Consider the following 25916-nt stretch of genomic DNA (forward strand, 5'->3'; position numbering starts at 1 on the left):
TAAAAGTTGTACGTCGTTTTGTTCTTGAACGAATTCCAACGAATAGGTTTCTGATATCATGAACTCTTTTAGAACATATTTCGAATCTTCGAATCCAGTTGCATTTCTTATATTAGACTTACGCCTGATGTATTGGGGTTAATTAATTGTAGTGCATAGATAACAGTTTATTTGAAGTTCTCCGCATCTTGAAAGGAATTAAATAACATTCCTTTATTTTCAGCTGTTTTCTAGCTTAATTAGATTTCCCAAGTCCTGAAAGAGTTATCTTTCAAATGTATTTTATATCAAACTTCTTTTACCACTTGAGTATTTTACAAATTACTTGAAAGTCGTTTACTTTTATCTTTTAGAACATGCTTACTTTTGAATACATTCTAATAAGTTCTCAATTTCAAAGCTAAAACATACTTGCTGTTAAAAAACAGATAAAGTGCTCGTATTTTGTATTTATATAAATAATTTATTTCACAGGATAATACATAAAAATTGGAGTTTTATTTTTCTTATAACATTGCTTATCTGCATTGGGCACAGGAGTGCTTAATATTCTCAAATTATTACTCCGATCCGTTCAGAACAGCACTGAAAAATCTAAATGACAAAACTGCCACGACATAAATGTTGAAAGTTAACTAAGATTGAATCAAAAGAGCCATCACCCCCTAGGGTACAGCCCTTCTCGTAGGATCCATGTTTCGTCATTGTTGGGATGTATCTAAAGCAAACCATCTTTGCACCGCCTGTGTGGCAGAAACAAACCACCATACCGGAAACTTCTCATACACATGTCTGAAGTCCACTTAGTGGGAAGGAGATACCTAATAATGTAATAGCCAAAAATATTATTTTTTATTTAGAAAATATTGAGCACTTTCCAGATCATTGTTTCATTTGATTTTAACCTATGGCACACTTTCTGAAAAGACTTGGAATCAATACTTGATATCCTTAGATTAAAAAAGAATGCATTAGAATAGATACATTTATTAAAAACTAATGATGAAAACGGGTAAAATTTTATTTAATACTATTATTCAAGGATTCTAAGTGAGAATTGAAATAAACTAGATGATTATTTGGCGAAAATGTTTTTTTATAATTATCACCATTAATTCTACCAAACTTTACTAAACATATCAATTGTCATTTGATAAATTCATTTCAAATGCTTCTTTTCCTTTTATTAGTCATTAACGCGTTATGTTCATTGGTTCAGATAAGTTAAATATTGTTACAAATTTGTAATTTTGCTACCCGGCACGAATAGAGTCATCGTAAGAAAGACCGTTGTACGATCGGTCCTGTACGTGCTGAGATCAATGAACTTAGAGCTTGGCGACAGACTTGGCGAGTATTTGGTGGCTTGGCGAAATATTTGGCGAGTTTGGCGACTAAATGGATAATACCGGAAAGTTCGAGAACTTTCATGATCCATCCAGTAATAACAGAGATACACCCAGGTAGGCCCTGATTGGTCTGAAGTTTCTAGTCCCGCCTCCCGGAGCTATAAAAGACATACCTCTGAAGCTGAAGAAGTGGTGTGGATCGTCGGAAGTCGTGTGGATCGTAAAAAGAGGCGGTGTGTGGTGAGAGTCGGAGTCGCCGACACGTAGAGGTCTTGGAGGATTAGACAGCAAGAAAGCTGCTGAACTAATGAACTATTAGAGATTAAATGCGCTGCGTCATTAAGATTAATTGACGGTATTTGTAGAAGAAAAATTTTTTTGTAACAATATGCTGAAATGCTATTCTACATCTCTAACACTCTAACAACACTATAGCCTGTATCTAATTTATATAGGCTTTCATTTAATTATTACAATGTGGGATCGTTTCTTCTTATTGGAAATGTCATTTTTCATGCTCAAAAAATATAGTAAATTCATGTAAACTGGATCAGTAAGGTTGCCTCACGAAAGAAGGATATGTTTAATCTAAATTCCTCACTACGTAATTAAAAGCAACATTGCCTACCATTATCACATGGGAATTATCTCTTTCTTAGTAAAAAATAATGACAATTACTAAGATGATTTAATTGTGTTAAAATATACAGATATAAAACAGATAATTGGGAAAATAAATGAATTCAATTAATGAATAAAAAGTCACAAAGAAATGTTGCCTAAATCAGGCATACTTAAAATAATATCTTCTTTGAAAAATAGCATCCTTTCGAAGATACTATAAAAGTTGCGATACATTTTGTTTACAAGCCAATTTCTATATTTTTACATGTTTTCTGCCACAACTTTAGTATTAAGAACACAGAAGTAGTTCTTATAATAAACTTATGAGTGATAAATTAGATTAATTAATGTCGTTGCATATATAATGGCTTACGAGAACAGAGTTTCTTGAAAGGAATTAAACTATAACCCATCAACTATTATTTCATTCAAGCGTTAACTGGATTACCCGAATTTAGAAAAGGTTCGCATAAAACTTGCAAATGCTTCTTGTTTCAATCTTCTTTGAAATTTTGCCTATTTTACAAGAATCAAAACAATTCTTATTCGTAACTTCCGATATTTGTATTCAGTAACATGAGTTATAAAAGTTAAATAATATTTATTCAGAATGTCAATACTTTTTGGAAAATTCAGAATATATTAAGTTCATTTCATATTCTAACATATGGCTATAAATTTCTAAAGAAAAATATTCGATTTGGACAATTATTATGTAAGCAGGTCACAAAATTCTGCCGCCCCTCTAAAGAGTAATCTCATCAAACCGTTTCGAGGCTTTCTGATTAAGATAGTAAAAATGACTTCGTTAAACAAATTGCATTTCAACAATGCACATACTTTAAGAATGCAAAAATGCGGTAATTATTTCAAAACGAATTAAACAGCCCTCGAACTTTCAAATGTAACAATTTTTATTTGCTCATACGTCAAAGCTATTCAGCTTCTATAATTAATTAAAATGTAATTTTTCCTTTGGTCTAACTTAAAAGAAGACTTCCGTTTTTTTGAAAGACAAATATCTTGGCTTGGAATACATATTAAAGCAAGTAAATATTAAATACCATAAATTTAAATAATGTTCAAAGATTATTAATTGTTTCCAGTATAATTTAAAATTATAATTAAGAGTTTCTAGCAAAAGAGTTTGTTGGAAAGAAATACAACTAATTCTCTGAACGGCGATAGTACGTACGTATCTTTTTACTAGTTCTTGTTTATCTAATATAATAGTTGATTTTATACTTGCTGAAATATAATCTTTTTGAATTAAATTTCGTTTACGAAGTCGAGTCATTTCGGCAAGTGATTCATTTTCAGATTATTTGTTTCTTAACTTTTTCCCCCTCTTAGGGCAGTTTGTTTCCTTAAAAAATTAAGTAGAAGTGTTAGACTAATTGAAAAATTATTTAAAAATGGAATTTAGGATTTTTAAGATTTCAGCAAAAAAGGCTTTCTTTAAAGATTCTACTGCAAAATAAATCTGGCATTCGTTGATTAATTTTCAAATAAGGTAAGAAAGAAAAAGAATGAACTAATTATTTTCTATTTTAAAGGCTTTGTTTTATTATCTTTCTATATATTCTGGTAACAGAATTTTATAATGTTTTGAATCGCTTTGAGAGGTATGGTTTTAATAGTTCTAATGCCTGTCACAAAGTCTTAAGATTTTACTAAGTCTTAAGATCAGAAAGTCTTAAGATTTAAGTCACATTAAATTATATCTGGCTTGTCAGTACCCCTTGTTTTCAAAAATAATCCAAATGGAATTGTTAAAATTCAGCTTTCGACAATTGATTGCTACCAAACGAGACTTGTAAAGCTGATAGAGGACGGGGTTTCGACGATTCACTTCATTTTCATGAAGATACAAAAAACATGAAATTGATGCCAATCAACGTCCAGTAGAAATAAAGAGTACTACGTATTTTGTATTAAGTATGCTACCAAAGATTTCAAATGTTGCTAAGTCTCTCTCTTCGGTGAGCGACCAAAAATTATGTGTTCCACCATATTACAATAGACTAATGACTGCATGAGATGATGCAAAGTTGTATTTTTCCGTAAGTGTGATGCGAGTTAAACAGATACTCGTCATTCTATGCTACTTTCTTCCAGTCTTTGTCGATTCTTCATCTAGATTTAGTCGAACTTTTCTCAGTCCCTTTTAAAATATGTGAGCCCCTCTTTAGTGCATTGAAGAACAGAGAGTGGAATCAATGAACTTTCGACACATATTATCACCGAAAGAAACGGCATGAGTCATTGGTCTAGATGTTCGTTTGCCAAGCAATGGGATGGAAGCCTTTCAATGAATTCCGAAACTCAAACAATGTATACAACAACCATTGCATACATAATGTCTTACCATTCATCTTGCTGTATGCTCCACATATTTAAATTTGTCATTTCTGTTGTAAGTTTCCAAAAGCATGGCAGTCTATAAAGTCTGCTTTGCTTATCAATTGTTACTTCTTCATTATTTATATATTTTTAGCATGCTCTTAATATTGATGAATGAGAACATCTTAGGTGTAAAATTCTTCTAATCGACTAAAGAATTAGCATTAAATTGGTTTTATGAGTACCCTATATTGTACAAAATCTTCTCATTAATAATAATTTGATATACTGAATACCAGACAATATCGAAAGAATGCTGTTGCATTTTGTGCTTATGCGAAAGATCTACATCCCATGAAAATAACCATGGAAAAATCCAACATGAAAACTAAGAAATATGTACAGAGATGTGTACTTAATTGTCTCAATAATTATTCAAACATGTATTATGGAAAATCAGATTTTGGTATTAAAATATTTTAGCGTGATTATCTGACAATTTTGAAAACTTAAATCATATTGGCAAATACGTTTCAAAGTTATCTACAGTGAAATAATAGGTTGATGAAAATCGCACTGTAAAGTAGTGACGAATAGAATCTTTTTTATGTATATAACATCCTTAATTTGCTCAGAAAATCACCGAAAGCTCTTTATCAAATCCCAAAGTACGATGAAAAAAAAATGCAAAGGATTCGTGCATTTAAATAAGCTCCCAGACGAAAAATTAATTGTTTAAAAAAATTTTTTTAATTGCGAAAAAGATTTTTCAAAAGAATTTATAAAAATTCTTGATTGATTTTTTTTATCTTGCTGTTAAATTAATTAAGTTTTTAAAAGCTGTTCTCCTTGAGATTACATATATGTATAAAAAAATAAAAATTTGATAAAAAAAATCAAAAAAAAAATATAACAATGCACTAAATATTGCTGTTATTCTTATTTACAGTTAAGACATTATCAGGTGATTGAATGTTAATATTTTATTTTTAAGATAAATAATATTGTTACGAATTCCATTACAACTAAGTCCCTAAAAGTCGCCGGATTCGCTTGTAGTGGGTGTATGGTACGAAAACACAATCAGAAGACGTTTATTTAACACGGAGACACTAACACAAAAACGACAAATATTTACAACTGTGACGAACACACAGGGCACAACAGCAAACAGTAGCCCTCAAGTTGTAATCGATCTCAGCACAGAAAGCGGCGAGACAGAATCCACCAGGAGAGGGGATCCTTAGAGCTTCACTCTATGGTCTCTCTAAACGGCTGAAATTTTCCATGCTTTAGCTGTCTCCAACTGACAACTCACTATTGCACGACTGGTTACTCCACACACGACACGACACTGCTTCTACAATAAACACAAGGACTCGGCACACAGCAGTTCAGCACTCGCTTGAGCTCCACACAATGATGGACTATTCACCGGTGCTTCGTTATCCTCTCGACGACTCGTTATTTGTCTACGACTCCGACTACGATTCAATTCATTGCAGCTTGAGACTGCAGTCATTTTATAGTTCCTTGGAGGCGGGCCGAGAATCTTCTGGGCAGGTGTACCTCAGTTTCTATTGGATGGATCGTTAAAATTCTCGAAGTTTCCAGCATTATCTATTTTGTCGCCAAAGTCACCAAGTCCCAAAATGGTCGCCAAGATCTGGGATTACTGTCTCGGCACCCGAGCAGTATCCAATACAGATGATTGTAAATCGGTATTTCCGGTGATAGAACTAAGCGTGCTGGGAAGTAACTATACAGGCTTGTAACAATATATTAGAAAATAACTCACATTATTTTTCAGATTAACTTGTGTTTTAAGTAACTGTGTAAAATTGTTTATATTAAATTTTAACAAATTTAACTAAAACTTATTTGAAAAAATGGGATTTTTAGTAGAAAAAAATATCTATTGAAAAGTTCATTCAGATTCTTAGTTTGAATATAATAACCTCCAATAGTTTAAAAGAGAAAGGGAAGGTTTCTTTCTTATTATTAAATTTGAATTCTTTGCAGTTTTTTATTTTACAGTTTGAGATTTCGATTTCTTTTAATTGATACACACACACACAAAATTTTAAAGCCTTTACTTTACAATCACTTCATTTAAAAATTGCTAAAATTAAAGAACTGCCTTTACCTTAGACATTTTCCATATATTTATAAAAACAGGATTTGAAAATTACCAAACACTACTTTTTCATGATAAGAAAACAATACCGACATGTAAAAATATTCAGAAAAACTTTCAAGACCAATGACTATTATCGATGACCCTGTTTCCCATTAGGTTATTTCTGTTTCAAAAAACTAATTATAAAATTAATTGATTTAATTGATAAAAAGAACTCTTTTACTGGAATTGAATTTAAAAAAGTAAGACACACAATTTCCTCTGCTTTAAATTGCTTCGTTCTTTTACCTTTTCTCCCATAATGGCATCTTCTATCCGAAAATACCAAAAAACCTCCCTAGATTTGGCTACGACTCGAAACTAATGGGAATCAAATCCAGAGGCTAAATCCTGGGAAAAGAACTCGTGAAAGACATCTGTTGTTTTATAAATGACGCAAGAAAGGAACTCTCTTCAAGGATTGCTAAGATGTTCAGTAAACAATTCGAGATAAGCACTTGCCTTGATGTCTCCGTTGTTCTATCAACATAACAAACTACAGCAGCAATAGTTGCCGCTCAAAGTCGCAATATAAGATGTGGTCCTTTCTGTTCTATAATGAATTGTTATTAGAATTCCTTTGGGCTATTAGTATCCTTTTGAAGACACAATAAAAGGTGTGCGCCATTTTGTTCTCAAATGAATTCGAGTTTGAATTCTTTTGGGTTTCTGATATAATGAACTCTTTCAGAACATGTTTCGAATCTAAGAATCCAGTTGCATTTCTTATAATAAACTTACGTGTGATGTATTGAATTCATTTAATGTAATGTTGTTAACATATTATTTGATGTTTGCCGCATCTTGAGAGGAATTAAATTATAACCCTTTGTTCTCAGCTGTTTTCTAGCGTTAATTGGAATTTCCAAGTTCTGAAAGAGTTCGTATAAACATTTCGGATTAGTGTCTTAAATCAATTTTCTTTGAATGTCTGACTATTTTATAAATTACTTGAAAGAAGTTAATTGCTATCGTTTTTTACAGGATTAACTTTGAATATATTCTAATAAGTTCTTTGAATTCAAAACTAAAGTATACTTTTCGCTTTAAAAACAAATAAATTGTTTGTAATCCGTGTTTATTTATATAAATGATTCATTTCATAAGAGAACAGATAAAAAGTTGAGTTTTTTTTCCTGTTATAACTTCAGTCAACTGCAAATAGTACTAAGGTACTTAGTATTCTCAAATGCTTAATCCGACCCGTTCTGAAGCAAAATTTGAATGTCTGAGGCCCTCAGCAGCATTGACAGAATTTAAGATTAAATCCTACGAACTATCACCGGCCATGATATAACCCCCTTCTATAGGATCTACGTTACGTCATTGACAGGCTGTATTCAACCACAAAAAATGTTTGTACCCACTAGGATGGCGAGTACCAACTCCCATACAAAAAAGATTCTCATCCGCATGTCTGAGGTATCCCCTCCCTCCAGGCGGGAGAGAAGTATTTAGCAACGTAGTGACAAAAATATTCTAGTGTATCAGAAATATTGATTACTTTCCAAGTCATTTTTCATTCCATTATAACATAAGACAAATCCTCTTAAGAGGCTTGAAAAGGAATACAAGACATCCTTAGGCTAAAAAAAAGGGCCTAAGAATGGATACCTCTCTTAAGAGAATAATAATGATGATAGGTAAAATTTTATTTAATAAATATTCCAATTAATGTAGTGTCAATTTATGTTACACATAAATGTAACAGCACATTTATCAAACATATAAGTATGGAGTCTATGGAAAACTTCGTATATTCATGTCATAAATATCTAAAACGATGAACGATATTTACATTTTGTTCAAGTTTTTATGCAAAAAAAAAGTATACAAATTTTTCAGCTTTCCGAAGCTAAAATGGAAAGAATTAGAGGATTATCAATCTAAGATTTAACATTTCTTTTCAACTCATTGACCATCAATACATTATGTTCATTGATTCAGATAAGTTAAATATGGTGGGAACTCGTTTATACATTTCTACCACTTTAAAACTATTGTAGTCTGTATCTAACTTATACAGGCATTCATTTCATTACTGCAGTGTGGGCGCTCTTCATTCTACTGGAAATAACATTTTTTATTCTAAAAAATCATTTAATAAGTTCATAAGATACCAGTATCGGTATCCTCAAGAAAGAAAGGACAATTTAATCTAAATTGGGAACCTCACAACGTAATTAAAGGCAACATTTCTTATTATTATCAAATGAAGATTATATCTTTCGTAGTAAAAAATAATGGCAATTCATAAGAGGATTTAATTCTGATAGAATATACAGAGATAAATGACAAAATTGGAAAAATAAGGGAAATTTAATTAATGAACATCTCAAAGAAATGTTGTCTAAATCTCGCCTACTTAGAAAAATATCTCGATTGAAAAATAGATACAATAAAAATTGTGAACTATTGTGTTCATAAAACAATTTCTACTTTCCTTTAAGTTCTCTACCCTAACTTAGGTGCAAGAATTCAGTTGCAAATCTTATAATAAACTTATGAATGATATATTGGATTAATTAATTTTATTGCGTATATAATAGTTAACGGGAACTTAGTTTTTAGAAAGGAATGAAACTATAACCCATCAATTGTTGTTGAAATTTGGCGTTAATTTGGCTTTCTCAGTTCAGAAAAGATTTCCATAAAACTTTCAAACGCTTCATGTTTCAGGCTTCTTTGAACAATTCTTATGAATATATATTTGTGTTCAGTCATATGAGTTATAAAAGTTTAATACATATTATTAATTATTTATATAATTTTTATTCAAAATATCGATACTTTTTGATAAATTCAGAATATATTAAGTTCATCTCTTATTCTAACATGTAACAATACATTTCTAATAAATAAGTTCGAATAAAACAATTATTATGTAAGTTGATCACAAAGTCCTGCCGCCTGCCTAAGGAATAATCTCATCAATATGCTTCGAGACTTTATAATTAAGATGGTAAAAATGATTTCGTTAAATAAATTACATTTCAAGAATACACATACCTTAAGAACGCAACAAAGCGGCAATTATTTCAAAAGAAATTAAAGCAGCACATTGAACTTTGAAATGTAACAATTTTTATTTTCTCATACGTCAAAGCGTATTCATTAATTACGTTCTATAATTAATTAAAACATTTTTTTTTTGGTCGTGAATAAAAGATGGTGTCCGTTTTGAGAAAGAAAATTACCTTGGATTGGAATACATATTAAAGCAGGTAAACATTAAATGGCATGAATTTCAATAATGTACAAAGATTGTTAATTGTTTCCAGTATCATTTAAAATTAGAATTCAGACAATTTGAAGAAAAGAAATACAAACCGATTCCCTGGACGGCAACAGCATGTATTTGGAATTCTTTTAAAAAAATTTTGTTTATCAAATGTAATCATTGGTTTTGTGCTTGTTGAAATTTAGTCTTTTTGAGTTAAATTTCGTTTAAGCAGTCGAGCCATTTCGGCATGTGCTTGGTTTTCATATTATTTGTTTTTTAATCTTTTGTAAGTTTTTAGTGATTTTTTGTTGGATTAAAAATTAAGTAGATATTCTTAGCTAAATAAAAAGAATTTTAGAATATAATTTAGGACTTTAAAGAATGTAGTAAAAAAAAAAGCTTTCCTTAAAGATGTCTTAAATTGCAAAATAAATCTCACGTAAATTGATTCATTTCAAATAAGACAAGGAAGAAAAAGAATGAAATAATTATTTTACCATTTTGATTGCTTTGTTTTATTATCTGGTAACAGAAATGTATAATATCTTGATTTTTTTCGAACGGCATATACTTAACTGTTCTAATGTCTGTCAGACGTCTTAAAATTCTACTAAATCAGATTAATACGTATTTGGCATATCTTCTCCCTTTTTCAAAAGAAAAAAAAAACCCTATCATTTACTGAAACTCAATTTCCAAATATCGATGCCTATTACTACAGAAAATAAAATATTCAATTAAAATGCAATTAAAAATTAAAGACAAAGAAAAAATTCAAATCTGCTTAAATATTGCCTTATTCAGTATTTTATATTTAAAATTTTTCTATAGTTGTAATTACATCAATGTTAGGGGCTAAATTAGACGGCTTCAACATCAATATTTTTATGTTGCCAATTTTGAAAAAAAAATGAAATAAATCTTTAACCTTTGACTTTGAAATTGTTTAAACGTACATGGACTAAGGAAGTGAATAAAACTATTTAAATAAAAATAAGGAAAGAGAAAGATTTAATAGCATTATACAAAAATAATCAGCTTAAATTTTTCTAGTACTGAAAGATTTTTTTAGTTCGTATTTTTTTTTAAATAACATAGTTATTTAGAAGCTTTGTTAATTTGATGGTCATTTGCATTGTTATGTATACTGCTTTAAAAAATGTAATAAAAAAAAAGGCATAGTTTATTTTTTATGAACCACATATCGAATAATCGCCAAAGATATCATGTTAGTCTTTCATGTTCGCCAACGACATACAATTAAGCGAAAAGTTTGCCAATGGCATGCAGTTAATACACTAATACCAAAAAAATATATATATTTTAAAAAACTGTTTATAATTTGTCTTTTGTTTCCAATTAATAGTTGTAATTGGAATATTAAATGCGCAGTAGACAAGATTTTATATCCAATATTAATTAAGAAAAAGACAATCCCCCCCAATTTAAATAAAATCAAACGATAAATTCGCACTTTCAATCATAGAACGTTAATTTTGCATTTAATTGAAAGAAGAATAATGGAAACGATTGTTATTTTCTTCATATATGTTTTAAATGCAGAGATAAACTTTTAGATTTTGCCGTCTGATGCAAACGTTTGGCACTTGCTTAAAAATTTGAAAAGTTTTCAATAATATAAATTTTGTAACAAGCCTAGATTTATATATTATTTTTATAACCTTTGTACTTTGATATTTTTTTATTTTGAACAAGTACTGAATTTCCCGATAAAAATAAAAAAAATAAAACATTATATGTGTTTCTTAAATATGTAACATATCAGTATTACTTTATCGTATACGAAATTTTGCTATCGTCAAGAAATTCAAATTCCAAATTTTGACGAATTTCTTCAATTTAGACCTCTTTGAGTTAAAAAACAACAACTTATTTTTGGCATTATATCTGTGCGTCAGTCAGTCTGCGTATCTGTTTGTGAACCGAATAACTCAAAAAAGATTTGAGATAAACAAACGAACTTTGATATATATTCTTACTATCAAAATTGTAGATTTCTGCCAAATTTTGAACCAAATCCATTCACATGAAATCTGTCTGTCGAGCTGTTCGTGTACAAAGGAACTCGATAATTATAAAACGCAAAGAGCTATGTAAGTAAAATTTGGTACAGAGATTTCGCGTCTAAAATATAGATTCGTATAATCAAACTTTGAACCTAATCTGTCAAGCGATTAACCGTCTGTCAGTTCGTATTTTCGCATGCAAATAAACAAAATTCATAAACGGAAAAACTTGAATTAATGAAATTCTATATATTAAATTTGCGTCTATAACTGTAATTCGGCGTCAAATTTTCTACAAAACAATTGATGTCAATTGTTTGTAGAAAATCAAAAAGTGTTCACTTACATTTTTATCTCGATATATGTACATTTTTTGGAGTAAGATGATTGAATTGTTTTCAGGTTTTTCAATTGTAACAAACAGCAAAGGGAGATGTTTTTTCAAAAATACATTCCACAAATCATTTAACAACCTAAAGAGAAAATAATCTCGGCAAGCAAACTGGTCTTTAAAAGCGGCTAGTATTTTGATCAAAATTTGCTAGAGGCATTCTGAACGAGCATGACTATACAGGTGGTTATCAAAATAATGGAAATACCTTAGATTTATAAAGAATCCTTTATTAATATGGTGTGGACCATATTTGGCATGTAATACAACTTGGATTCGCCTAGGAATCGATTCATACAAGTATTGAATAGTGCTTCACAATATTCTGAAGATATTGTGAAAGATCGAGGAAAGATGCCGGCGGAGGATAGACCATAACTGTTCAATTATATTGAGTTCGGGTGAATGTGCGGGCCAAAGCAGATGTTTAACTTCATCCTGGTGTTCATCAAACAATGATTGGACAAGTCTCGCTGCATGAATAAGTGCATTATCATTCAGGAAAATTCCCTCTCTTGCAGAAACATCATAGGATGGACCTGGTCAGCTAAAATTTCTCTATACTTCTGCCCAGTGATCCTTCCTTTCAGTGTTGCGATTGGTTCAGCAGAAAACCACGACATGGATGTCCATTTCTTGACAGATCCACCTTCATGCTTGACAGTTGGAGGGAGACAATCACGATCATACGCTTTTGCAGGTGTCCTACAAACGTGCACCCTTCCTGTTGTAGGGAAAAGTGTGAAACACGATTCGTCATACCATATTACTTCCTTCCGCTTATCAATCGACCAGGTTTTATGAGTGTGACACCATAGTAGACGACGATTACCATTAACATCTGTGACAAGTGGCTTGGGAATTGCTGCTCTGCCATAAATGTTCTGTTTATGAAGGTGCCTTCTAACTGTAATCACTGACACTGGAGAACCCAGATGGGTATTGAGCTCTGTGGTCACTTTTGTTGCAGTTGTTCGCTTTTTAGACATTACAATCCACTTCAATACCCGCCAGTCTCTTAAATGAGCTTCTCTTTCCACCCACTATTTTGCTTTGCCGAGCTTGTCTTGCCACGCTGTGTGTATGCTGTCATGACTTTAGAAACCGTACCTCTAGAAACGCGTAAAAGTTGGATGTTTCGATCACACTTGCTGCAGCTAGATGGGCTCCTACAATTTGGCCACTTTGAAAATCTGAGTGGTCCGACATTTTACGCTTTTGAAAAAAAATCCAACAATTACAAAATGTCAATAAAGCTAACACATACTACCAGAATATATACATTACTATTTATAAAAAAACTGGTGTCTATTATTATATTTTAATTCTTATGAAGCGCATTAAAAAATGTCATTTTTATTCACAGGTGTTTCCATTGTTTTGATAACCATCTGTATACCTTAAAGATAGTAATTCTGAAAAGGGGATTTATTAAAATGTTTTTATTTTTAGTTTGAGGAATCGAATTATATGAATAAAATTTCATAGAAATTCACTTTTTTTAATTGCATTTAATAGTTTTAATTCCATACTACCAACGTCATGCGTACCAAGTATTATGAAAATCGGATCAACCATTTGGAACTGATGGTATAATAAATAATACACTCTGTATTTTGTTTATAAAGATAACTTTTCATTTTCTTCATTCTTCTAGTAATTATATAAATAGCCATGTTTTAAAACTAAGCATAAATACAAGAATAGAATCGGTAAGTGATATATCTTTATTAAAATAAACACTGCTTCCCTTTTCCTCCTTGAAAAAGTAAAGAAAGTGTTACATATCAACTAAGTGCATATTTGACATTTTAACAATACAAGTTTCGCAAAAATTATAATATTGAAACCCTCATCCGTCTGCTAAATAATACTCATCTACTTTAATTTTTAAGTGGAATGTCAATACATTCTTAAGGCAATTAGGATTGTTATGCCAATTACAGGAGTAAAAGCTTTTAGCCATTAGAGTTTCACTGGCAACTCTATAATCACAGTCAAATTTAAAACAAATGCTTTCAAGTATTGGTTTGTTCCATTTCTGTCAACAAACAGAGAATGCATTGAAAACAGTTCTTCGCGTTTAAATGGATATTAACGGTAATTGATTTTGAGAACATTGTGTTATTCAAGATTTATGCTCTTTATATCGATTGGAATCTTTATCGATAAACGCTATGTCAGGAAGAACATGGACCATTAAAGAACAATTCGTTCCAACCGCTTGATAAGTTAGCGCGAAAAGTTCAGCTGCCAACCAGCAAACGATAAATAATAATAAAAGAGAGGATAAAAAAGACCTGCGAGAAAGTAACTGGAAAATTACTATCTTTTCCCCCAAAAAGCTATTAGAATCTAGATGTACCTTAGCGCCAAAGCTATTTTCATCATTTCTAATTTTAGATGGGTTTGGCTTATTTTAGTTCATTTTATGTTCTTTATTAAGTTTCCTTTTTTATTCTTCGCGCTGTGATGGCGATTTTGCGGTGACAAGCGTTGAAACAAAAGAGATAGCAATTAATCGATAAATCGTTTCGTGTCGATCGATACTAGCCAAGTTCGCTTGATGGAATTTATGGTAATACCTCGTTAGGGTTAACTTCTTACGAAGTAGAAGTTTCGCTTCTTCCTTCGCCATTTCATTTTTCTGCAAGCATTCTTATCTTCACGCGAAGATTTTTAAGAATTTCGAGATTTTAAATATCAAAGGAAAATGCGATTTAGTTCATCGAGGAAACTGAAAATTGCAGAAAGAAGAATGTTTCGAATTTTTCAAACGTATTAGAAGTATTAATATTCCTAAAATTCTTTTTCCGAAATGGGTTTCATTAACTAGTTCTTTAAAGTTTCAAAAAAAATTTGAAAGTAGAGAAAAAAAGAAAAGTTAGTAAATCTTTTTCCAATCTTAAAGGAAAATTCTTTTTGTAAACTATTTTTTATCCTTTATGAGATGCAAATTTCATTTTTGAGTTGTTTTTCTTACAAAGATACTTTTTTTTCTGCCAACTGTTTTAATTTTTCTGAAATAACCATTTCATTTTTTAAGTAAGATGTGAGCAAGATAATTTCATTAGAAAACTATAGTATAATACAGTGCAGTTCATTTATAATAAAAACGTTTTGGCAATTCTGACTTTAAAGTTACTGTATGATATTAATTTAACTTGAAAAAAAACTTTAAAACAGAAAAACGTCTTATTTCAAAATGATAGAATGTAAGTTATAATTCGAAATATATCTTATAACTTTAAACGAACTATTCTTGTATATATTTATATGTAATGATATCACTAAATCTAAATTAAATCCTAATTAATTTCCTAATTTTTATCTTAATTTAGCCCATATTAAATTCATTCTAAAATGTTCTCTTATTTCCTGATCCAATTCCACCATTTTTATTTAATTAATACACCACGAGCTCTGTGAAAATGCTTGAAAAGTGAAGGGATAAAAAATCTGTCAGTCTAAACAAATTCTTTTAAAAGATGCCTGTAATTCCCTTACCTAAATCGACACGTGTAAAGAAATCCCTATCAGAATCTCATGGTATATTACATCGGAGAAAGATTTCTGTCTCTCTTTTCCCTTTTCGCTCTTCTGTTGTGATGTATATTGACGTATATCGTCGCTTCTTCCTTGTACATAAATTTTGCCTCCTGGGATGGAATAAAGAGAAGTTTAAAATTAAAAGTGTCTTCTCTCTCTTCGGCCCCGACTCTGCTTTAATTATATATACAGTGGCTCAAAAAATTGAGAGTACATCTTACTTTTACTTGATAAATCTGACTTTAAATATAAATAACACATTATCGAGAAGTACAACCATGTTTTTATTTTTACACATGACAAATGGTTTAATTTAAGGTAAAAACAAAGAAAAATCAACGGAAAACGTCTAAAAGGAAAAATTTTAGAAGCATTTTAAATAAACATACTCAGATTTTTATCTCAAAAAATTGAGAACACACCCATGAAATTTTTGTAATATTTCGCATACAAAGCAAGTGTCAATACTTAGTTGCATGTCCTTTGGCTTTTATAATGGCCTCTAAACGTCGTGACATCGATTCGACCAACTTTTGTGTGGTATCTGAAGACATTTTTCTCCGTTCTTCTTGCAAAAACTTGCTTTAAATGGGGTTTGTTTCTAATTTTGTGCTTCTGAACTGTTTTTTCGAGTGTGGCCCACAGATTTTCAATGACATTGATGTCGGGCGATTGTGGTGGTGTGTGTAATTGCTGTTTACAATGAAAAATACACCACATTTTGATATTATGTGTCGTGTGTTTCGGGTCATTATTCTGCTGGAAAATGATATTTCTATCTAAACCCAAATTTTTAGCGCTTTCTTTTAAATTGTTGCGAAGTATATCCAAGTAAACCATATGGTTCATAATGCCATCTATAAAGACTAAATTTCCTACCCCGGATGAAGCCATACAACCCCATACCATGACGGAGTCACCACCATACTTAACTGTAGGACGTAAATTTTTTGGATCCAAAGCGGTATTAGGCTTTCTCCATACGGTGCGACGGCCGTCACTGCCAAAAATGTTGAATTTACTTTCATCACTAAATATAACTTTCTTCCAAAAGTTATTGGTCCTTAGTTGATGAGTTTTTGCAAATTCCAAACGCTTTTTCAGATTTTGCAAACTGATGAACGGTTTCTTTCTAACAACTCGACTTTTATATCCAGCTTGTCTAATTACATTTCGCACAGTTTCAGCACTTACACTTCTGCCTATGATTTGAGAAATTTCTGCAGCAAATTTGACTACACTTACTTTAGGATCAAACTTGATTTTTTTCAAAATTTTCCTTTTAGTTACATCACTCAGAATACCTTTCCTTCCTCTTCCACATTTATTTTCAATCAATCCATCATTTTTAAATTTTACAGTGATTTTCTGGACACAAGTGTGACTTCTACCAACTATTTCAGCTATTTCACGGTAGGATTTTCCTTTTTTAAATAATCTTAATACGAATTTTCTTATATCAATACTGGTTTCTCTTCGAGGAGCCATTTTCCAATTAAAAGTTTGACTTTAAGTTAATCTCACAAACTTAATCGCACATAAATAATTTTTCAAAAAGTTTAAGATAAGATTGCGCAAAATTAGATTAAAGTAGCAGTAGAAAATATTTATTAGTAATTAAACATATTTTTCGTAAGTTCGCACATTTTTCAGACAATTTTATTTTGCCGAAAGAAAAAATAGTCTGAATGGAAAACATAACAGTTACATTTTTTCACAGCAATTAATCTTTTGAAAGTTTTATTTATTGTCTGATATTTAGAATTTTTGTTTATATTCAAAATGGCACTTTTAAAATGGCAATGGATGGAAAGATACATTTCAGCTCTTTCTGAAGAGGTTATTCTTATTCAGAAACGCTCTAAAAGCCATGATGGAATATCATATCATGATCATTATTATGTAGAATGATAGGTAAGAACAAGGGCTATCAAGCGGAACATTTAAAACACAAAATATGAATGTAATTTGTTCTGTACACTTCATTAAAATCGTATAAAAATGTGCGAACACCATCTGTATTCTCAATTTTTTGAGGTGAAAATCTGCATATGTTTATTTAAAATGCTTCTGAAATTTTTATTTTTAGAAGTTTTTCGTTGATTTTTCTTTATTTTTACTCTAAATGAAACCATTTTTTATGTGTAAAAATAAAAACATGTTTGCACTTCCCAATAATGTGTTATTTGCATTGAAAGTCGGATTTATCAAGTAAAAGTAAGGTGTACTCTCAATTTTTTCAGCCACTGTATATATTGATAACGATCTAACGATTTAGATCAAAATTTATATCTATAGAAGGTTTTATATTTATAGAAGGCTATAAGTTTATCTATATCGGAGTCTTTTCTTAAACACCTTGATTTTACACAAAAAAAATACATTTTCTAGATCCTTTTTTTATCTTCTTCCATGTCATATAGCGCCATCAAAAACACATTTCACCGTGCTAAAACTGAATACAAGTTAAAAAATATAAATAATGACATATAAGTTGTAAAATGAATACTGTAATATAGCGACTGTTTCGAATAATGTGTTAAACTAAGTGCACTCATGATATTTTTTTATATAAATAACCAGTTAATATGTAAGGAAAATTGAAAAATATTCATATGCAATCAATAAGCGAATCTTATCTAAATATTTTTACCAGAAAACCCTATTTTACAAATATACGAAAATAAAAAAATAAAAACTTCCGAGTGAAGCTTATTTTTCAGATATTATATTATAATTAATAGAAAATTTCCATGCTATATGCGGGGGTGGATTATTTTTTCAGACTTTTCCATGCTCTTAAGCTTTCGAAATTGCTGAGTGGACTCGATTGAATTAATGAGATCTCTGGGGTATGCATAAAATATTGAACTATTAAAAAGATATGTTATCGACCCGACAAAATGTATTTGCAATCCTGTATTCCTAAGTAAACTAATGACTGCTATTTAATTTCAGTTAATTGAAATAAAAACAATTTTTATCCACAGTAATTAGATTCTTTTCAGTTACAAATAAATATTCAAACATTTAGAGAACGTAGCAAAAGTTTAGCAAACGACAATTAAAAAAAAAAACATTTTTTTCAGACTTTTTGTTTTTATAAATTACGTAATCACAAACAAATTTTCGACAGAAAAAAAATCTATTTAAATAGATGAAATGAAAGATTAATTTTTACTGGAAAAATAAACTAGAAACATAATAAAATTTTTGCAATACTAATCGCAGCACTTCTATGTGCTCATTGAGGATCTTCCTAATATCATGAAGGAAATTGAGGTCCTACTTGATATTAGATAGGTGTACCAGTTTTTCTGGTTTTTCAGTGTATTATACATATAGATATGCATTTGATAAATTAATGTATAGCTTTTGCCTGCTTTCTAGAAAACTACTCATTTTCTTAAGCTTCAAACTAGCTTGCAGGGCTTCTTAAATTCCTAAAAACTAAAATAATACTCCAAACATTTTAGAATTCCATCGGCTTGTTTATTCTTTCAACTTAACAGCATATATTACAAACCATTGCCAGATTCCAAAAGATTTACAATGGATCATTAGCTATTACACAAAAAATAAACGAAATAATATAAATAAAATATGTTTATCAAAGAAAAAATCGTTTGCTTTTACCTTTTAATAATATTTTAATTGAATAAAAATAGTAGCAGTTATAAAATGTCTGAAAAGGAATCGTCTGCTAAATGTCTATTAACAGATTTAGATTATGATATTTACCAAACAATAGCATTTTTTATTTTAGGTATTTCAAATTGCTTAAGTAAATACATTCTTATTAAAAAATATTATTTTATTAGAACTATATATTAACTATTAAGCTTTCAATAAAGTTGGATATTTTTATTTTAGATATTACCATTTATTGAATATTTGAATTAAAATTCTAAGAAGATAAAAATGTAAACAAGGAACATTCATCTTAATTTTCTGAAATAAAATTATCTCACTTTTCTATAATTTAAAACACAGACTATCAATGACGAATTAACTATGCAACTCATTCAAGAAGTTAACTCATGTGATGTATAATCTAAAGGTAAGTATTTTTGAAGCGAATACACATGCGCTTGTCATATCTATAATGTTTTGTTTACAAAGAACTGAAATGAGGAGAAGGATTCAAATGAGCTGAAAACGCGTTTTGTAACGATTTCAAGTATAAAGACTAATATTGAAATAATTCTGTCGTTTAATATCCTCAGATATTAAAAAAGTGAGATACAAAAATTCGAAAGGATGGATTTAGGCTTAACCGTCTCACGTAATATCTGAATTCGGGGTTATCGTATAATTATTTTAAGTTATTGTATTTATAATTTTAATATTTAAATAACTTAAAAAAGCATATTTGTTATTATGTTGAAAAACAATAAGAAATTTTCCTGTACGTGTTTCAAGTTTTCACCCAATAATACAGAGTTATGCCGGACTTACACTCAGCCAGTTATAAGATGGCCAGTAGGCAGCGCATGCGTAGAAAGGGATTGATTTACATTTGCCACAATTTCATAAGATAGATTTAGGTATTCCATGATTGGCTATAAATTGCCATTTTGGCGTTCCTGAATTTTTCTCTTTCCCTGCGCATCGTATTAAAATGGTCGATATTTACTCAAAGAAATATAGTAAAATAAAAAGGTCAACATACCTAAATTTGGAAAGTTATAGAATAGAAATGGCAATTAAAATGATTAAAGAGCCCAACCTCGCATCAGAAAGAGCAAAAAATGTCGGGATTAATCTATAAGTGATCAATTTATTCACTCCAAAAAAACCGCCAAATTCTACCAACGCATGCGCTGTAAGAAAAATATACAATACAGCGGCTTGTAGTTGTCCCGTCGGGACAATTACTTGCCATCGATCGAACAGCATTCTCCAGCTTTTCTACGCATGCGCTGACTACTGGCCGTCTTATAACTGGCCGAGTGTAAAACCAGCAATAATGAAAGCCTGAGATTTAAAAATTTGAAGGCGAGATTGTAAACATATATTACGTTATGCGCTGTCGTCTTTAATTTACTGAATTTTCCAGAAAAACTGTATACATTTACTAATTACGTCGTATAAAAATCTTATAGATAATTTAAATAAATTAATGTATTTATAATCAGCGGGAATGGTATTCCAACATTTTCTCGCATATTCTCTAATAAACTTGTCATGCCAGAGAACGCCCTGGCGTACAATATTAACGAGATATTAAATTTTGGCGTGAGTTTAGCATTTTTATGGTGTCATTCTTGGCGATTAATATCTGGCATGCCATTAATAGAATACGAAAATAGAATATATGTTTTAGACATGTTTTTCTCGTCGTATTAAAACAAAGATTTAGCACAAAACTGCATTAGTAGTCCAAATTTCAATACCAAATTCGATATATTTAAGACCACGCGTTTTTGAATTCTTGTGTTTACACGTTTCTGAAAATGCTGACTAACAGAGAATCACGTCGTTGTTGTATTTAGCTCAAAGTGTCAATATGTCTACACTATAAATTTTAAATCTGTGTACTGAATCTTATCTATCTAGCTCTATTCGTTTTGTAATTATCGTGTTCACTTATATTCAAATACCAACTTGCTCCGAACTGATTTTGCTTAAAATTTGATCGAAATCCACCAATTTAATGACAAGACCGTATACAAATTTCAACTGTCTAGATCAAAGTGTTTTTGAGTTATCTTGGTCACACACAGACTGACGGACACCCGTGAAAAAATGTATTTTTCGGACAGGTATGTATAAAACGTAAAGATTCATCAAAATCTTCATTTTGAATTTTTTTAATAATTACAATACTTTGTATGTATTTCATACAGGAGAAAGTAAAAAGCGATGTTAAATTCTGCTTTTTCTAAGTCATTTTTTGACGATTACTATGCTTGTGGGTTAGTGCTGGTTTCAATTACCTAACCTACAAATTTGCCTGCCTAATTTAAAATATGCTAGAGCTAAGAAAACAAGGTTTAAGTTAAAGAAAATTTAATTACAACATATTTACAAGACTTTGTAAAATTGCGAGATTAGTGCAAACACGCTTAAAGATTCAGTCAGCATCGTTCCGGTCGCGGCAGCGTTTTTGTTTTTCTTTTTTTTTTCTCTCTTTTTGCTTCGCGAGCTTACGCGTGTAGAGAGCGTGCGCATGAGACTGAAGGAGTCGTTAATTTGCATACTTGCCGAGATCAAAAATAACCACAAAGTGGCACTATCAATTTGATTTGAACCTCGTGGCAAATGTCAGTTTTTAGTTGTACGTTGTAGTACCGCTACAGGGACTCCCCCTCCAGTGTTAACGTAGATTTTTTGGATCAATTCGAAAGCGAACCTTTCTGCCAAACCTAGTGGTTGTTGTTACTGGTTCTTGCTTCTTACCAACTGCTGTCGGTGGACTCTGTAGTACCGCTACAGGGACTCCCCCTCCAGTGTCGACGTAGATTTTTGGATCAATTCGAAAGCGAACCTTTCTGCCAAACCTAGTGGTTGTTGTTACTGGTTCTTGCTTCTTACCAACTGCTGTCGGTGGACTCTCTACTGGATATTTTAGTATAGTAAAACAATTCGGCTCATTCTTTTTCCTGCATCCTTTCAAAACATAATTGAACTATGGTAAAGCATATGAGAAGGTGACAACCCTTCAATCTTGAGCCTTCCCCTCGACTTCCATGCATAATAATGAGTTATGGCGCATTTGGTGATTTGTAATATAACATCAAAAATTAAGTATTATTTTAGATGCCTTCGATTCCATCAATTGGATGCAAAATGTGGGCTACAATTTAGCATTCAAATTTTTTATATGCAAGTTGTTACGTTTCTCTGTTATCGTATTCAGATGTATGAGAGAAAACAGGCCAACAAATGGTTCTACTTATGAAAGAGTTCAAATTTTATGCACATAAAAATTATGATAATAAATTCGGGTACGACCTGAGTTTAACCCCCTGCCTGGCGCAATTTTCAAAAATCGCTAACTCACCAACAACGGTCTTGCACCGTGTTTTGCGAAATGTTCAAAAGCGAGGGAACAGATGTCCAATCATAGCGCATAATAAAGGCGAAAGATAATAGGTTTGCCAGTCTGGAGGTTGCCAGCTCTAGCACGTTATCGCAACTTGGCGAAGAAGTGGAAAAAATCCGTTCCTAGAACTAAATTCCATTCATATAGTTCTTTGTGATTTTCAGTTACGTTTTTCACTTGCATGGAGATTTAGATTTAGATTTCTGGCGCAAGATCCTGTTGCAGAATATGCTGCTCCCAAGCAACTTAAATCACGTGCATGGAGACAGGCATACCGACTATCTTTCGACGGATAGCGTTGAAATTTTTTTTAGAAAACAACACATTTAGAATTAAGACCATATACCAAATACTATCCTTCAAACTCGCTGCATTTTTTTTTACCGTGCACATAGAGAGATATGACTCCAGAAATGTGTTTTTCGAACTTGAAACATGCTGTTTCCTCTACATCTTTAAGTCAACTTTTTAAATGATTTTAACAATTTTTCTTTGTGTTTCTTAATTTTCATACGGGGTAATAAAAACGCAAAATTACTTGAAGATGCAATGAATTGTTTTTAATATTTTGAATTATAAATACAAAATATGCAATGCCTTTCAGATTTTAATTGGTGAAGCATACTTTACGTATTTCATACGTGAACGAGAAATGATTCTAATAAAATTTCAATATATTTACACAATAATAGAAGATAAATATGAGCATTTATTTATTATTTTTATTGAACTGGATATAAAATGAAAGGAAAAAACATTTATTTTAAAAAATAGTAAATACACTTATTTTGCATTTGGTGCATATAAAAGAAATATTAAACTATCGTAAAATCATTTTAGTGACCTCAATGTGAATATTATCGAAAAAACTATTTCACTAATACAATATCAGCTTTAGCATAGACCATATCTTATTATTCTAAGATAATTCCTCGTGTTTCATCATTAGCGGATAATTTATACTTTTGTGTGGCATAAGGTTGATGTTATTTTAGACAAGCTTCACGTTTCAAAATTTTGATGTTAGTAAACAGATATAATTTCCTCTATTTATCGATTTTTATTTCTGATTATGTTTTATAAATATTTAATGAAATGATTTAATTTAAGAAGGTAATGTCAGATTCAGAAAATACCAGGCGACTTGTCCTGGCAATTATAGACTTTTTACAGAATCAATTGACCACTCGAAATGATTTATCACTTGAAGATAGAGAAAGCCTAGAAATAGCTATGGAATGTCTAATATTGGCTTACGATGTCGAAAATACTGATTACATCCAGCGAAGACCATTGCTGGATATGTTTATGCAAGTTGCTAATCCAGTTAGTATTCAAAACAAGATGGAAGCCGAATCGCATAAAATGTCCGGCAATGCAAAAATGATGCAGGAACAGTATTCCGAAGCTGAAGAAGAATACTCCAGGGCAATACAATTGGATCAATGGAATGCTGTATATTACTGCAACAGAGCAAGTGCTCGTATCAAGTTGGAACATTTTTTCGAAGCCATTTCTGATTGCAGACAAGCCTTATTACTCAATCCGGACTATGCGAAAGCTTATGCCAGAATGGGACAAGCTTATGCTTTAATGAACAGACATAGACGAGCCGCTAGATGTTATCGACAAGCTCTGGAGTTAGAACCAGACAATGAAAGATACCAGAATAATTTGAGGGTAGCTGAAAGCCAAGCAGCTTCACAACCAAACATGGACATGGGAAATCTAATACACAGTATGGTTTCTTCCCTTTTATTGGGTGGTTCACCAATGCCTGTAAGCTCTGGAATGGCTGGACCTGGTCCATCTTTCGTGATAGTAGGTGATCCACACACTGAAGATCAATGCTCAGCTAATCATTCTAATAACGATACAAGTGAATCTTCAGCAACAAATAATCAAACTGTTGAAGATAATAAGCAGTCCACTGGCAAGCAAGAAGGTAACGAAACTTCTGAGAGAAGAGGGGAGGATGAACCTTTACATTTGAGAGTTCTGTTTGGAATACCGGTTGTGTCATATGGAGAAGACTCGAGTGAGGATTCGAGATCAATGGAGCCTCAGACGACGGGACAAAAGGGCAATATAACAGAAGATCAAAATCAAAATGGTGCTCAGAACACAGACTATAATAAAGCTCAGAATGAAGTTAAGACAAAAAAAGATATTGCTGATGAGAGTCAACGAGAAGAAAGCTCAAAATTCCCCGAAAGAAGAGAAGAGCCTGACAGCACGAATGCCGATGGTCAAAGTCCACAACAAGAAAGTTCAAAAGATCAAGCAACATCAAAAGATAAAACTGAAAAGAACATCATGCCAATTTTTGGTCAAGTCATTCAGAATACACTTTTTGGGAAAGCTGATAATTCTGCAACAAATGGAACAAATCATTCAATGAAGCAAGACCTGGGAAGACAACAGAATAATCCGAATTTGACTAAGACAGAAGAAAGAGGGCAGTCAAGCACGTCTGAGAGGGGTTATTTATTTAAAACTCCTGAAGGAGATACCAGACAAAGACAACAATCTGCAGGAATCAGCATGGCAGATATTGCAAACTTTTTTCGAAATATAGCGAGTTCTGATCGACAAAATGCCAATCAGCATAATGGTAGCCAACTCAAAGCATCATCTTCTAAAGAAAATGAAAAAAGTAACGATCAAAATAAAGATAAATATCAGCAGGGCCATGTGTCATCTACTCAAGAAAATCAACCGGACATATTAACATTACCTGAGAATACGCCTTCAAACGAAAAAGAGGAGAATACGAAAACAGAAATTGACTCCTCAGGTTCTGATGATAAACAGGAAACTGATGAAATTTCAGAAGGAAGCAACAAATCTAAAGCACATGAGGAGGATAATAAAGACAAATAATGATGAAAACATCAGAAGATTTTGGCGAGTAAGAGAAACGAGATAAGTATCAACAAAAACAATTTTGAGTAGAAATCGTTTAAAATGAAAGAGACAGGATCATTGTATAATAAAGTAATCATAGGAACTGAAATCACAATAAAACTGAAATTTAAAGCGGCTTTCCACAAAACGTAAACTAATTTTCCAAGATATTTGTTACTGAAATAAGATTGGATTTATTGAAAAGAAAAATAAAAAGTTTTTTTATAAGAATCATAAAAAATCAAAATTTTTATTAAAAGTATAAGAAAAGAAGGA

General features: G+C 31.2%; 1 protein-coding gene across 1 annotated transcript; it reads left to right on the plus strand.

The window, feature by feature from the left end:
* Positions 1-23849: 23849 nt before the first annotated feature.
* LOC129987576 (general transcriptional corepressor trfA-like) lies at positions 23850-25616 on the plus strand. The gene has a single exon (XM_056095540.1). The coding sequence runs from the start codon at positions 23850-23852 to the stop codon at positions 25614-25616; it is 1767 nt and encodes a 588-aa protein (XP_055951515.1).
* The last annotated feature ends 300 nt before the right edge of the window (positions 25617-25916 follow it).

This window comes from Argiope bruennichi, chromosome 10, assembly GCF_947563725.1.
Source record: "Argiope bruennichi chromosome 10, qqArgBrue1.1, whole genome shotgun sequence".
Classification (NCBI taxonomy): Eukaryota; Metazoa; Arthropoda; class Arachnida; order Araneae; family Araneidae; genus Argiope; species Argiope bruennichi.

Bases quoted from the DNA above. Each gene is read 5' to 3' on its own strand.
- LOC129987576 (XM_056095540.1), top strand. From the start codon at position 23,850: ATGTCAGATTCAGAAAATACCAGGCGACTTGTCCTGGCAATTATAGAC.